The sequence below is a fragment of the Monodon monoceros genome, unplaced genomic scaffold (genome assembly GCF_005190385.1).
Source record: "Monodon monoceros isolate NGI ecotype Baffin Bay Population unplaced genomic scaffold, NGI_Narwhal_1 Super_Scaffold_5, whole genome shotgun sequence".
Lineage (NCBI taxonomy): Eukaryota > Metazoa > Chordata > Mammalia > Artiodactyla > Monodontidae > Monodon > Monodon monoceros.
Window position 1 is genome coordinate 99,906,372 of NW_021703782.1, and position 14,489 is coordinate 99,920,860.

At 36.1% G+C, this 14,489-nt stretch overlaps 1 protein-coding gene across 4 annotated transcripts in view; it reads left to right on the plus strand.

Moving 5' to 3' along the window:
• Positions 1–14,489, plus strand: part of CNTRL (centriolin) — an 87,414-nt gene that overhangs the window by 16,290 nt on the left and 56,635 nt on the right. For 3 of the 4 annotated variants that reach the window (XM_029202661.1, XM_029202664.1, XM_029202662.1), the window contains exons 6-10: positions 425–611; positions 5,142–5,338; positions 11,420–11,539; positions 12,506–12,734; positions 14,078–14,187. In XM_029202661.1, the coding sequence (XP_029058494.1) occupies positions 425–611; positions 5,142–5,338; positions 11,420–11,539; positions 12,506–12,734; positions 14,078–14,187 (843 nt within the window). The remainder of the gene's footprint in view (positions 1–424; positions 612–5,141; positions 5,339–11,419; positions 11,540–12,505; positions 12,735–14,077; positions 14,188–14,489) is intronic. The other variant, XM_029202663.1, reaches the window with a different exon arrangement.

Here is a 14,489-nt window from a genome sequence, read left to right on the forward strand (position 1 = left end):
AGAGTTTCACAGTCTTGAATTCAAATCCTATTTCATTCACATATAACCTCTGAGCTTTGAGCAAGTCACCTAAATTCTTTGAACCTCAGTTTCATCATCTAGAAAATTAAGATGGTTCTTATATCATAGGTTTTTGTGAGGAGTCACAGATAAAATGGTATATGGAAAATGCCTAATACTGCCCTTGATACATTTTAGATTCTCAAATACTCCTTTCTTTTCTGCCCTTCAAATCACTACTTTTGGATAATAGGTTTCATGAATAGGTTCCTTGCCATGTTAATAGCAATTTCCTTGATTTATTACTTCACTTAGGTATGTTTATGATTTTTATTTTATTTATTTATTTTTATTTTTTTAACACCTTAATGTTTATGATTTTTAAATTCAATTATACCAATTATAATGTTACCTATCATTTCAGCTCCAAGATGTAAGCAAATTGAAACCCCTTCAAGATTTGACTTCTGTGATCCTAGCTGAAAATCCAGTTGTGACCCTTCCTCATTACCTCCAGTTCACCATTTTTCACCTCCGTTCACTGGAAAGTTTGGAAGGTCAGCCAGTAACCACTCAGGACAGACAGGAAGCTTTTGAGAGATTCAGTTTAGGTGAGGTGACATATTTTTAAAAAACTAAATTTGGGTGGGAGAGGAATTTATTTTCAGAAATTATCCAGAAAAAAAATATTTATTATGAACTTTATAATGCTATTAAAATTTGCATATGGGCTTCCCTGGTGGCGCAGTGGTTGAGAGTCCACCTGCCGATGCAGGGGACGCGGGTTCGTGCCCCGGTCTGGGAGGATCCCACATGCCATGGAGCAGCTGGGCCCGTGAGCCATGGCTGCTGAGCCTGAGCATCTGGAGCCTGTGCTCCGCAACGGGAGAGGCCACAACAGTGAGAGGCCCGCGTACCGAAAAAAAAAAAATTTGCATAGACAATGGCATCATAAATCAATGAACTCAGCAAATATTCATTAGGCATGTACTGTGAGCCAGGCACTGTATCTGGCACTAAAGATATAATGGTGATCAAGACATAAGGTACTGGCCTTCGTGCAGCTTGTGTTTTAGTGGAGAGGATAGACAAAAAAACAAGTAAACCCAGATAAAGTAACAGAGGAGAACCCCCTTTTTGGAAAGTGGTGTAAAGGAATGGCTCTCTGAGGAAGTGACATATAAGCTGAAGGCAAAGGCAGGAGAGGATTAGTCATGTGAAGAAAGGCCTGAGGGAGAGGGAGCAGCTTGTACTTTGAGATTGGAAAGACCCTGGTGAGTTAAGAGACAGAAAGAAGATCAGTATGACTGGAGGATAGCCCAGGTGAAAGTTTGGAGAGATGGGGAGGGGAGAGATGGCACAGGGCCTTGGGGTTTGGATTTTATTCCAGGTGCAGTGGAAAGCCACTGACAACTTTTAAGCGGGGGTTTATATATTAAGATTATTTTTGATGCTGGATGGAGAATGATTTGAAGCAGGGCAAAATAGAGATAAAGGGACATGTTAGAAGGCTATTGCCTTAGAAATGTTGGTGGCCTGTATTTAGGTGGTAGATGTGGAATAGACGGATCAGCTTCGGAAAGCATCAGCAGCACTTTCTAATGAATTGGATAATTCCCAAGCTTCTGGCTTGAGTAAGTGGTTGGATGGTAGTATTGTTTTGGAAAATGGGAGAACTCAGAATGTTGAGTTTGAATGTCTGTGAGACAACCAAGAATAGAATCAGAAATATGAGTCTGGAGTTCAAGAGATCTGTCCTAGAGATATAAATTTGGGATTCATCAGCATAAAAATAATATTTAATTCCACCGGAATCAACTAGCTCACTCAGGCAGGGGTTTGGAAGAGCATGAAGAGGAGCCAGTTAAGAAAACTGAGAAAGAGAGGCCAGCAAGGTAGGAGAAAACCAGGAAATAGTAGGTTGCAGAAGCCCAGAGAAGATTTCAAAAGAGAAAGTGGTCAGCTATGCTGAATGTTGCTGAGACATGAAGAAGAAAAATGAGCACAGAGAAGTGCTTTAGATTGACAACATGGTGATGAGCTTGACAAGAGCAGTTAAGGAGTGGCTGGGACAAATGCTAGATTATAGATTGAAGACTGAATGGGAGGGAGGCATTTGGGTAAAGATTTGAAATTGCCTCCCACAGTTTCCTCCCCTAGTACCTAATAAATGCATTTTTAAAAATAAGTTTAAAAAAATTTCACCAGTAGCTTCCAACCAGGAAATGGAGAAGCAAGTGCAATAAACCTCAAAGCTAGTAATCAAAGCAACAGAAAATATTCAAGAGCGGAGTGGAGAGACAAATCGTGGCTTAGTTCTTTTGGTCCTTGAGAAGACAGGAGATGAGATTAGAAAAAAAGAGGAAAGATTGTCTATTGATAAGAGGGATGGGACACTTTCTCCATCAGAAGGGAGAGAAGATGTCTGTAGGTATGGGTAGTTTTGTTGCCTTGGTGGTAGGAAGATGAGGAAGTTCCCATTGGTGGGGTCTGTTTTCTCAATAAAATAAGAGGTCATCAGCTGAGAAAGAAAATAGAAGGAGTACAACATTGCAAAGCAACTATACTCCAATAAAAATTAATTTTAAAAAAAAGATTGGAAAAAAAAGAAAATAGAAGGAGTATGGGAGGTTTGAAGGGAAGAGGAAGGTATGAAATAGCCTAACATGATAATGTTAGGGCATGAGCCTGTATGTTCAACCATTTGAAATTGATGTTAGTCCATTTTGACTTATAAAAACAACAGTTTCATATGGTTTGATCCAATACTTGAGAAATGGTAGATTTTTATTTGTTTCGGATCCCACTAACTCAACCTTTGTTACCCAGAAGTTGATGTTTTGGAATCATTAAAAAATATAAATAATGCAAAGGGAAGTCATTATATAAATATACTGTTTGGGGAAATGTTTAAAGTACTTATAATTCATTCACAACTTTGGATGTTAATTAAGAGCTTTTAGTGATGCTGAGCTCTTGGGACCCAGTGGTAATACAGATAGATGCAGTTTCTGTTTTCGCAAAACTTTAGTGGAGAAGGCAGACAGCCAAGCTATTTGATCACATTTTCCAACTCCCTCTGTGATGAGGACTGCGTCAGAGGTGCAGGGTGGCATCATAGCATCCCTGAGAAGTGTCCAACCTGGGGAGGGTAGAGTCAGGGCAGGCTTCTCAGAATAGTTTTTAAAACTAAGACCTGGAGGATGCAAAATACGCCAGTAGGAGATAGAGGAAGACAGTTCCAGGGAGAAGGTGTGAATAAAAGCATGCAGGTGGAAAAAGTTTTCGACAAAATTCAACACCCATTTGTGATAAAAACCCTCTAGAAAGTAGGCATAGAGGGAGCTTACCTCAACATAATAAAGGCCATATATGACAAACCCACAGCCAACATCATTCTCAATGGTGAAAAACTGAAACCATTTCCTCTAAGATCAGGAACAAGACAAGGTTGTCCACTCTCACCACTGTTATTCAACATAGTTTTGGAAGTTTTAGCCACAGCAATCAGAGAAGAAAAAGAAATAAAAGGAATCCAAATTGGAAAAGATGAAGTAAAGCTGTCACTGTTTGCAGATGACATGATACTATACATAGAGAATCCTAAACATGCTACCAGAAAACTATTAGAGCTAATCAATGAATTTGGTAAAGTAGCAAGATACAAAATTAATGCACAGAAATCTCTTGCATTCCTATACACTAATGATGAAAAATCTGAAAGAGAAATTAAGGAAACACTCCCATTTACCATTGCAACAAAAAGAATAAAATACCTAGGAATAAACCTACCTAAGGAGACAAAAGACCTGTATGCAGAAAACTATAAGACACTGATGAAAGAAATTAAAGATGATACAAACAGATGGAGAGGTATACCATGTTCTTGGATTAGAAGAATCAACATTGTGAAAATGACTATACTACCCAAAGCAATCTACAGATTCAATGCAATCCCTATCAACCTACCACTGGCATTTTTCACAGGACTAGAACAAAAAATTTCACAATTTGTATGGAAACACAAAAGACCCCAAATAGCCAAAGCAATCTTTTTTTTAAGAAGTATTTTTAAAATTTTCTTTAATTAATTAATTTATGTATTTATTTTTGCTGTGTTGGGTCTTCATTTCTGTGTGAGGGCTTTCTCTAGTTGCGGCGAGTGGGGGCCACTCTTCATCGCGGTGCGCAGGCCTCACTATCGCGGCCTCTCTTGTTGCGGAGCACAGGCTCCAGACGCGCAGGCTCAGTAGTTGTGGCTCATGGGCCCAGTTGCTCCGCGGCATGTGGGATCCTCCCAGACCAGGGCTCGAACCCATGTCCCCTGCACTGGCAGGCAGACTCTCAACCACTGCGCCACCAGGGAAGCCCTTTTTTTAATTTTAAATTTATTTTTTATTTATTTATTTTTGGCTGCATTGGGTCTTTGTTGCTGCGCGCGGCCTTTCTCTAGTTGCAGCGAGCGGGGGCTACCCTTTGTTGCGGTGCATGGGCTTCTCATTGCAGTGGCTTCTCTTGTTGCGGAGCACGGGCTCTAGGCATGCAGGCTTCAGTAGTTGTGGCACGCAGGCTCAGTAGTTGTGGCTCGCGGGCTCTAGAGCGCAGGCTCAGTAGTTGTGGTGCACAGACTTAGTTGCTTCACGGCGTGTGGGATCTTCCCGGGCCAGGGCCCAAACCCGTGTCACCTTCATTGGCAGGCAGATTCTTAACCACTGCGCCACCAGGGAAGCCCCAAAGCAATCTTGAGAAAGAAAAATGGAGCTGGAGGAATCAGGCTCCCAGACTTCAGACTATACTACAAAGCTACAGTAATCAAGACATTATGGTACTGGCACAAAAACAGAAATATAGATCAACGGAACAGGATAGAAAGCCCAGAGATAAACCCACGCACCTGTAGTCACCTTATTTTTGTGTTATCTTTTAAAATTGTTATCCACATGGTAATACCTTCTTACCTCTTAATAGAAATCACTTTCTAGCTCAAAATAATCTTTTTTTCCAAAACCATAGTGAATAATTTTAAAAGTAGAATTGTATATATACTATTCTAAGACTTCTTTTGCTATTATTTGAGAAATAGTCTTATGTTTCTTCAAATAGAAAATATAATGATCAATAAACTATTAAATTTGTACTAGCAGAAGAGGTAGAAAGACTGGAAAGAGACCTGGAGAAGAAGGTGATGGAAACTGAAGAGCTTAAAAGCAAACAAACAAGGTTCCTCGAGGAAATTAAAAATCAAGATAAGTTGAACAAATCATTAAAAGAGGAGGCCATGTTACAAAAACAGAGCTGTGAGGAGCTAGAGAGTAACCTAAACACGAAAAATGAACTGGTAAGTCCGTATTTTACATTGCCTTGACTATATTCTCTTGAAATAGAAAATTCTTTGTTCTTAGGTCTAAAAACACAACTTCCTGACTATAAAATGGGGAAGATGTGGTTTAACAGAAATATGTGCAACTGGTTTGACAGGTTGTAGTTGACTGCACACTCTATGGTATGGTTGCCCAAAAGATGCATACTGTCTTGAGCTGTGTTATGTGAAAGTATGATATCCAGAACAAATGAGGAAGATGAAGCCCCACACCGTGGGGAGTTGGTCAGACTGCCCTTAGATGTCTGTATTTTTTTAGACAACAACACCGTTGGTGAGGCTGTACGTTGGCAAAAACTTTTAGAAAGCAATTTGGCAAAATTATCCAAATTTAAATGGATGTACCCTATGTCCTGTATATTGGAAATATTGTATATAATATTTATATTATTTATTGGTTATTATGTAAGTTATAGTATAATATAATATATATTTCTAATAATATAGTCTGTAGAAATGGTACAAGAATGTATAAAGATATATATGTAGATACATGCGTATATGTATATAAATATACATATACACATATATATACAAGGACATTGACTACATTATTGTCTATATTAGCAAAATATTGAGAATAACTAAAATGTCCCTCAGTAGATATCCATGTGGTAGAATAATAGTGTTCTTATCAAAGGAAGGCAGAGCTGTATATCCTCATATGGAAAGATGTCTAACATATATTGCTATATGAAAAAAAGCAAGCTGTATATCAAGTATGGTCCTATATATAAAGGAAGTATATAATAGTATAAGTATGTGTAAGTCAAATGGTAGAATGTATACCAAATTCTTGACAGCAGTTATTTTAGGGGAGTAGAATTATAGAGTACTTTCAAATTGCCATATATGCATATCTTTAATGTTTAAATTTTAAATAATTTGGCTTTACGGTTAAAATAGGTAAAAAAGATATCTTAAAAGAGAAAGATTTAGACAGACTAGATAGCATATCTTCAGAAGGTACCTGACCCAGAGGCTTCAAAGGTCTTGAGACCATGTCTGAGAAGTGGCCAAAGCAACAGGGGTGTCCAGGCTGGAGAAGAGGAGACCCAGTGAGCTGTGACAATTGCCTTCGGATAGTCAAAGGACTGTTTCATGGAAGAGGGACTGGAGTTATTGATGAAGGTACCAAGAGTTAAAATTAAGAAATGGCAAATAGAATTATAGGAAAACAGTTTTTCATTTAGTAATGAAGAAGAAATCTATATAATAGCTGTCTTGAGATAAAATGTGATAACTCTGGAATGTGTTTGCTATCACTGAAACAGGCCATGTGCTCAGGGTTTAGGGAAAAGATAAAAAAAAACATTGGTCAGGGAGATGGACTAAATCACCCTAAAAGCCCTTTTCAACCTTGATAATTTGATTCTGTAAAATTATTAGTCTATTTTCCTTGAAGAAAAAAATAGCTATTGGTACTCTCTTTTCTTTTTCTTTTGACAGTTCTTTTTCTGATCTGTGCATAACTTAGAGAATTGTATTTCTCATATAATTAGCAGAATCCTTGATACAGTTATCTTTTTTTTTTTTTTTTTTGCATCCCCCTTTCAAGATTGGCATTCTGGCTTAGTTACTTGATTTGTTGACAAGAATTCTGCCTAAGCACTTACATTTTTAAGCAAGAAAAAAAAGCGTTCCCTCCTCTGTGTAGAGAGGGAAATTGTTACTTGAAATCCAAATACTACTTAATTACCTCTTTCTTGAGCTCTTCTTTGTCAGGGGGACACGATAAAAGACAGGGCAGCTTTCCCAGCTCTGTTAGTCAAACATTCGGAGCATTTGTGGCTTCCTTCATATGCCTCTTATTTGAAGGTAGTTTTCAAATATGTCTGCTGTATTCTGAAGGCATATTATATATGATGTTAATAATCCAGTGATTATCAATGGTCTTATAATATGCATAGATCTGTTGCACTCCATTCCATAATAGAGTGGAATGATGAGTAATTAAATCATTGAAGACATATTACAATCAGTTTTATTTTAGCAGTGAACTCTTTGTGCCATCACTTAACAGTTGTATTTTAAATACAAAAATAAAACAGTACTTAAAATAAGCACAGTACTTACTTTGGTATCACTTGATATTTGTGAACATTTAATAAATTTTCCTGAGTTATTGATCTTTTTCATAGTGTAGAATTCATCTTGTATTATTAAGACAAAAAAACATTATGATTTCCATATGCTGACTCCCTGGTGCACGTTAAGTCAACCCATTGAAAATCATGGCAAAATATTTTATTTTATATTTGTGTGCTATCCCAAAATTATGGATTATTATAGTTGCCTAGTTTTCTCTTTTGTTCGTTTATTATGTTGATATGTTTATGCTGTAAATAAATGTTTTGTAAACTGTCAACAGTTTTTGTTCGTTTTTTTTTCCTGTAACTGTTTTCAGTTAGAAGACAGACTGTGCTCTTTTTGAGTCATTATGTTACTTTTATCATTAACTATTTAAAAACACTTTATATACAAAGTTACTATATGTTTATTATAACAAATTCAGACAACACAAATGTATACACTAGAAAATGAAGGTTTCACTCTTCCCCTGCCACATTCCTTGGAGGTTAATATGTATCCTTTTTGTTTTCTATGCTTATACAATATATATATATAATTACATAGTGTATATGTAATTATATATATTTTTGAATGTTTTGTGATTTAAAAAAATTTTACTATATATTTTTTAAAATTCTGCCATCTTATTTTTTACAAAACAGTATATCATTGGACAGCTGTCCAAGTTAAAAAAATACATACACGTGTATATGTGTGCACACATATATACACACACACATAAATTCTTTTCAAAGTGTATATTGTGTTCCACTATACGGATTTTCCATGATTTATTTAACCTTCTCTTATTGATGAATATTTAAGTTGCTTCCACTTTTTTGTTATTAGAAACAATACTATAGAGAAAACCTTTATATATATATACCTTACGCATTCATACTAGTACTTCCTTAGCATAACCACTATAAGTTTTAAATTTTGATAGCTATTAATGTTACCCCTCAAAAAGCTTATAACTGCTTCACACTTCTATAGCAGTGGGCGAAAGAGCCCACCCCCACTTGATAGTATTATTTTGAACTTGTATATAGGATAGAGAAAAATGGAATCTCATTGCTTTAATTTCGCATTTCTTTAGGTATTGGAGAGCTGAGTACTGCATATGTATTTCTTAGCTATTTTGTATTTCTTCTTCAAATTCATATTGTTTTGCCAGTTCTTTTATTATTCCAAAGGACTATTCCATGTTAAAAAAAAAAAATTCTGTGTCTTATTCCAAGAGCCTACATTTGAAAAACATTTTCCATTATCTTATGCAGAATATCTGGTGATAATATCACCTATAGTTGTATAATGTTTTCTAGTTTCATATAATAATTCCTCATATAGTAAGTCAATTAACTTATAAATGAAGCATTGTAACATTGAAGGAAAACTTCTGGTGGCCATTTAACCTGTAGTAGTCCCCCTCTCCTGCCACCAACAAATGTTAACTTTAATATTAATGTTACTCATTGTCTTTTTGCAAGTTATTTAAACTCCTGTACTTGTTTCCTCATTTTTAAAATGAGGATGATTTACCTGTCCTGCCAGCCCCACAGAGTTGTGAGGACTAAGTGAGGTTATGAACATGAAAATGATTTGAAATGAATCAAGCTAAATAATGGAAGGTGGTAAATATGAAACTCCATTAGAATGATGATAAAATGTGTCCATGTAAGAATAATGCAGGTATTAATAACCATATCTTCCTAAGGTAAGTTGTCAGTAAAGAGCAGCTTATGTTGTTATAGCCTCACTCTCTAGAATTCTCCAGGTGATGGTATCTGTTTGCTTCTTTCTCCTTTTAGCCCTTGTTTTGGTTTCTTGCAGACCCTTTGCTGATTCTTTATTCTTCCTTAAAGGTAGTTTGTTCAGGACTGAATTGTATACTATGTTTTTCATGGTTTGCATGAAAACTTGTATTAATATCCTTATGTACATTTTAAGTTTTGAAACTGGCTCGCCTTTTGAGAAATGTGCTTGTGTGTATGTATAATTTTTTTTAATGATTGTTTACATAGGAGAGTGAATTTGAATGTGGGGGAAAGAATTTGTATCATTTTTCCTATTGGTAAATATGTTAACTGCAGTCAGCTCTTGATTATCCACAGCTAATACTTTCCCGGGCTTTGACTCCCACTTTGCTCCCATTTGTGCATTTCTTCAAAGGACATTTATTGAATGCTTACTATATGCTAAGCCTACTGCTGTAAAAGACACAAAAGTACTTTAAGATGCACAGAGTATTCATTATTAAAGTTGAGCCTTGAACAACACAGGGGTTAGTCCACGTATAACTTATAGTTGGTCCTCAATATCCTTAGTTCCTCGGCATCCACAGATTCAAACAACCACCAACTGTCTAGTACTATAGTATTTACTATTGAAAAGTATGTGTAAGTGAACCTGCTCAGTTCGAACCGACATTGTTCAAGGGTCAACTGTATTTGCCTGTGGAGACCAGTCCCTATAGCCTCCACTGTTCAGTCACATTTGCCTTTGTTTGTCCCCACTGCCACTGATCTTTAGGGAGAGAAGCGCAAGATTAGTTGACATTGTCGGTTGTGAGTTGCCTTCTGGGGACTCAGGGACTTGTGAGCATTCAGTGAAAGCATCAACGTGGGTAATGTGCTTGACACCCTGCAGCAGGACATCGAAGGCAGTGTAGTATAATAGAGTGTCGGATTTGAAATTGGGAAACTTGGAACTGAACTCTGCCTCTTCCACTACCAGCTGTGCAATTGGACAAGTTATTTAACCTCTCTGTACAGCGTTTATCATCTCATAGGGTAGTTGTGAAGATTCAGTGAGATGGCGTATGTCAAATGCTTAGCATGGTGTCTGGCATACAGTGAGTACTCAGTCAGAATTACCTGTTATCCAGGTTAGCCTTACTTCCACTTAGCTGGATAATCAGGAGGTGACTGAAAGCTAAATCATGCACGACTTTGATTTCACGGGCCTTGTAAAATGTTCATGTTCGTTTATGTTTTATTTTCTTCAGCTTGCATTTTTATATTAAAGAAGTGTTTCTGCATGCCTTTTTTTGTCTGGTATCTACTGTCAGATGCTGGGGGGAATGAAAAAGCAGAAATCACTTAGTGGACCTTTGAAATGAACTCAAGGATTGCTTTAGTAGAAAGGGGACTGGTACTGGTAGTTAATAAAATATTTAACTTCTGCCACTAATCTAATGATGTAACTTTTGACAAGTCAGTTCACCAATCTGGGACTCAGTTTCTTTATTTATAAATTCAGAGGGTTAGATTAGATGATTTTTCTTCTAGCTCCTAAAATTTCTAAGAATAACTGAAAAGTTGTAATTACAGTAGGATTATTTTATTAAAAATTTAATATCCTATATTTGGATCTGATTGAGCTTATTCACATCCCTTATCCTCCATTACAAAGAATAATGTTCTGAACACTTAAAACTGAGATGCCATTAGCCAAAATACTACAGCAACATCAGTACAACAATTAAAACCAATCTCCTATTTTCATCCTTCTCACTCCTTCTAATTTCTTAGTAATAAGTGTCAAATATCATTTCTATCCATGATTTGAAACTATCATGAGTCAGTTAAATAAATTAGTACCAGTTATTGGGAAATCAGGAAGCAGGTACTTAGTAGACTAGTTACTTAAAAATAATTGATACAGAGTTATTTTCATGTTTGGATAAAGCAAATTTAAATGATTTTTAAAACTTTTATTCATTGTATCCTGAAATAACATATAAACTTCAAAGGTCTTTTATGTGATCTCTTATGAAATGATAATTTTGTATTTCATTCTTTGTAATACTTTAGAATTAAGATAAAATGCTCTTAATGTTATTCTATTTGCTGTGGGATTTTTAAAAATCTAATTATCAGTTATAATTAGAGCTTGCCACACCACTGTACCTTTATACCAACTTACTGAATCTATGTGTTGTTTCATATCAAATTGGGCCAATAGCTAAGACAGAAGACCATGGAACTAACTCGAGCATGTCAGAAACAGTATGAACTGGAACAGGAATTGGCTTTTTATAAAATTGATGCTAAATTTGAGCCACTGAATTATTATCCATCAGAGGTGAGTTATTTTGATTTTGTAGTAACCCACAGTTAAAGCCAGCATAGAATGGGGCAGGGGAGGGCAGGGTGGTGGAGATGTTCAAATGATTTTATCAATAACCACCCCATGTTTTTCTTAAGATACCAGCAGAGTATTTTGGTTGAATCTGTGAATTATTTGGCTCAGTGAGGTAGAGCAGTGTCCAAAAGAGGTTAAAAGCCCCAAGAGGATATTTGCCCACATCCATATTCGTAACCATAAGCAGCCCTTCTAATCCTGTTACCTCACTCAAGAGTGTGGTTGATCAGCTTCCTTAAATCCACACCTCCAGGAAGAGTGCACTGCCTGCTTCAGTGACCATGGAATAGGCATCTCCCTACATTGTTTTTTCAATAATCAGTGGGTTCACTATTAGTCAACCATTATTTGTACAAATACCATAAATGCCACTGCAACAGGGAACTGTTTAACTTCCAGGCTCCAGTCAGTATCATATAAAATAATATATCATAATAAAATGTCATATCAAATATGATTTAGTAAAAATTTAGTATTTAGTAAATACTAAATTTTTATGAAAAATTATTTTAGTAAAAATTCAACATTTAAAATTTATTAGACTGGTATTTTACTTATATATCAGCCAAGAAACCAAAATAAAACATGTAGATTTCTGATCTGAGAGATACAGCAGTGCTAAAAACAACAACAAAAACCACATAACTGTAGGCACTTTCTTAGTCAATCCAGCTCACTGTTTGGGGATAGGAGGAGTAATCCTTTTGAGACCATTTTTTGTTCTAGTTCCTTTTTAGTATATTAAGAATAAGATAAAAGAATTATATATTTTTTTAAACTTCTATGTGTGTAGGATTACTATTTAGGCAATTCTGTGATATATTCTTCATTAATAAAATGAATAATGTCACTCGACTGCATAGCAGTTACTTATTAAGTCATAAGATTTATTTATTTTGTTTCTAGTATGTTGACATTGATAAAGCCCCAGACGAAAGCCCTTACATTGGCAAATCCAGATACAAGAGAAATATGTTTGCCACAGAGAGTTATATTACCGATAATGCCCAGCTAGTAGAGATCAAGAGGATGGATCCAGATGAAGGGGAACAACTTAGAAATGAACATGTGAACTTGAGAGCCCATACGCCACTGGACACACGACTGGAAGACAAAGAAAACAAAATAAGTGCAGGTTAAAAAAAGTTACTTTAAATTCTTTAAAAATACAAAAGAATTGAATATATAAACAAATTTTGTTTTTTAATTCTTCTAGTTAAACATGCTAAAGTTATTTATTATATTGTTGTTTACATGAGACGTCTAAAACAAAAGCAGTGATTCATTGAGCAGATTATTTTTTAATGATTCCTGTTATGAAGAATGGGGTTTTTGACCGTTATTTGATAGCAGCATGTCCAGGGGCTCCAAGAATGCTTAAATTTCATCCTGCCAACAGGTGCTCCTCACCATTGGACTTACACATTCAAAGACATAATTAGTAATAATTGAAGCAAGTAAAGTTATTGATTCCTATACATGTCGCCAAAACCTAAAGTAGTGCTTTGGATAAACTGGATCAGTGCACTCTCCTTAGGCTTAGGCCTGAGGCTGGCCTCTGACTCTTCTTGACCTGCCCCACACTCCACCTCGTCAACCGCACCCCGCCCCCAGTCATCTAATTCAAGGAATCTTATCACTTCCTGGCAAGTCACAAAGAGGAAGAAATCAATCCAAGGGGACACTTAGAGACCTTCCAAATGGCAAACTTTGGACCCACTTCCTCACTTAGCTGTATGCATATGGTGGAAGGAGAAAGCAGACCTGAGTTCATTCATCTCACTAGTAATCATGACCCATTGTGGGGATCTCAAGCAATGAGATGAGTAGCCCATCTTCCCTTGGTTGGCAGCTAAATGGAATACATGGAAGGCCAATAGCGGTTGACTTGGAGAGGGGAGAAAAGAGGCCGAATTGTCCGTGCCTGCGTATACTGTATGCAAGGCTCTGGAAAGGGAAAGCGAAACTAAATCACACCAGCCTCAAGGGGCTCATAGTTTTATAGGAGGCAGGGAGGGAGAAAGAAATCAGGAATTTGAGGTGGAAAGTCACTGATTTGGGATTACCAAATCAGTAGTGAATTTCTTGATATTGAATCCCATCATAAAGCATTTGTCTCTAACACAGGTTTTTAATACTCTAAACCTAATTATAACTTGGTGACATGTAAGCACATATTTACAAATAAAATCCTTATTCTTTCAAAAGAGTTCTTTAATGTTGGGAGTATCAAGTAGAGCCCCTTTTATGTTAGGATTTTACAAATAAATGGATCAATTATAGCTCTATGGCATATCATGAAACTATTCTAGAGATTAACTAATAGGAAGACAATCATAAGAAATTACTTTTTTTTTTATTCCTGTGTTGTATAATTGCAGAATTTAATTGGAGGAAGTTATTGCTAAGAAAAAGGTAGAAATTTGAGAATTCAAGATTTTTCTTGTGTGCCTGTGTGCATGGTTTTTAAATTTGCAGCACAAGCTCGACTATCAGAACTGCATGATGAAATAGAAAAGGCAGAACAACAAATTTTAAGAGCTACTGGAGAATTTAAACAACTGGAAGAAGCTATACAACTTAAAAAAGTAAGTAAAAGTAAAGCTGCTTTGCTAAGAGAAAATACCAAAAATGAAATGTGTTTCCCTCTTCATAACCGTGTAAAAAAAATCTTTATATCAGTGCTGCCTAATTAATTACGGAATAACAAATTTCAGAGTCAGATATGGTTCTAGCGTTTTCCAATTTCATTTCCTTCCATTCAGGATGACATCCTATTAGCATTTAATAGAGTGTATAGATACTCGTTACTTAACCATTTATGTAAAAAGATATATTCAGTCTACTGTATTATGAAAGTGTCCAGTTTACCCAGGGAAGCTGCTTCCTA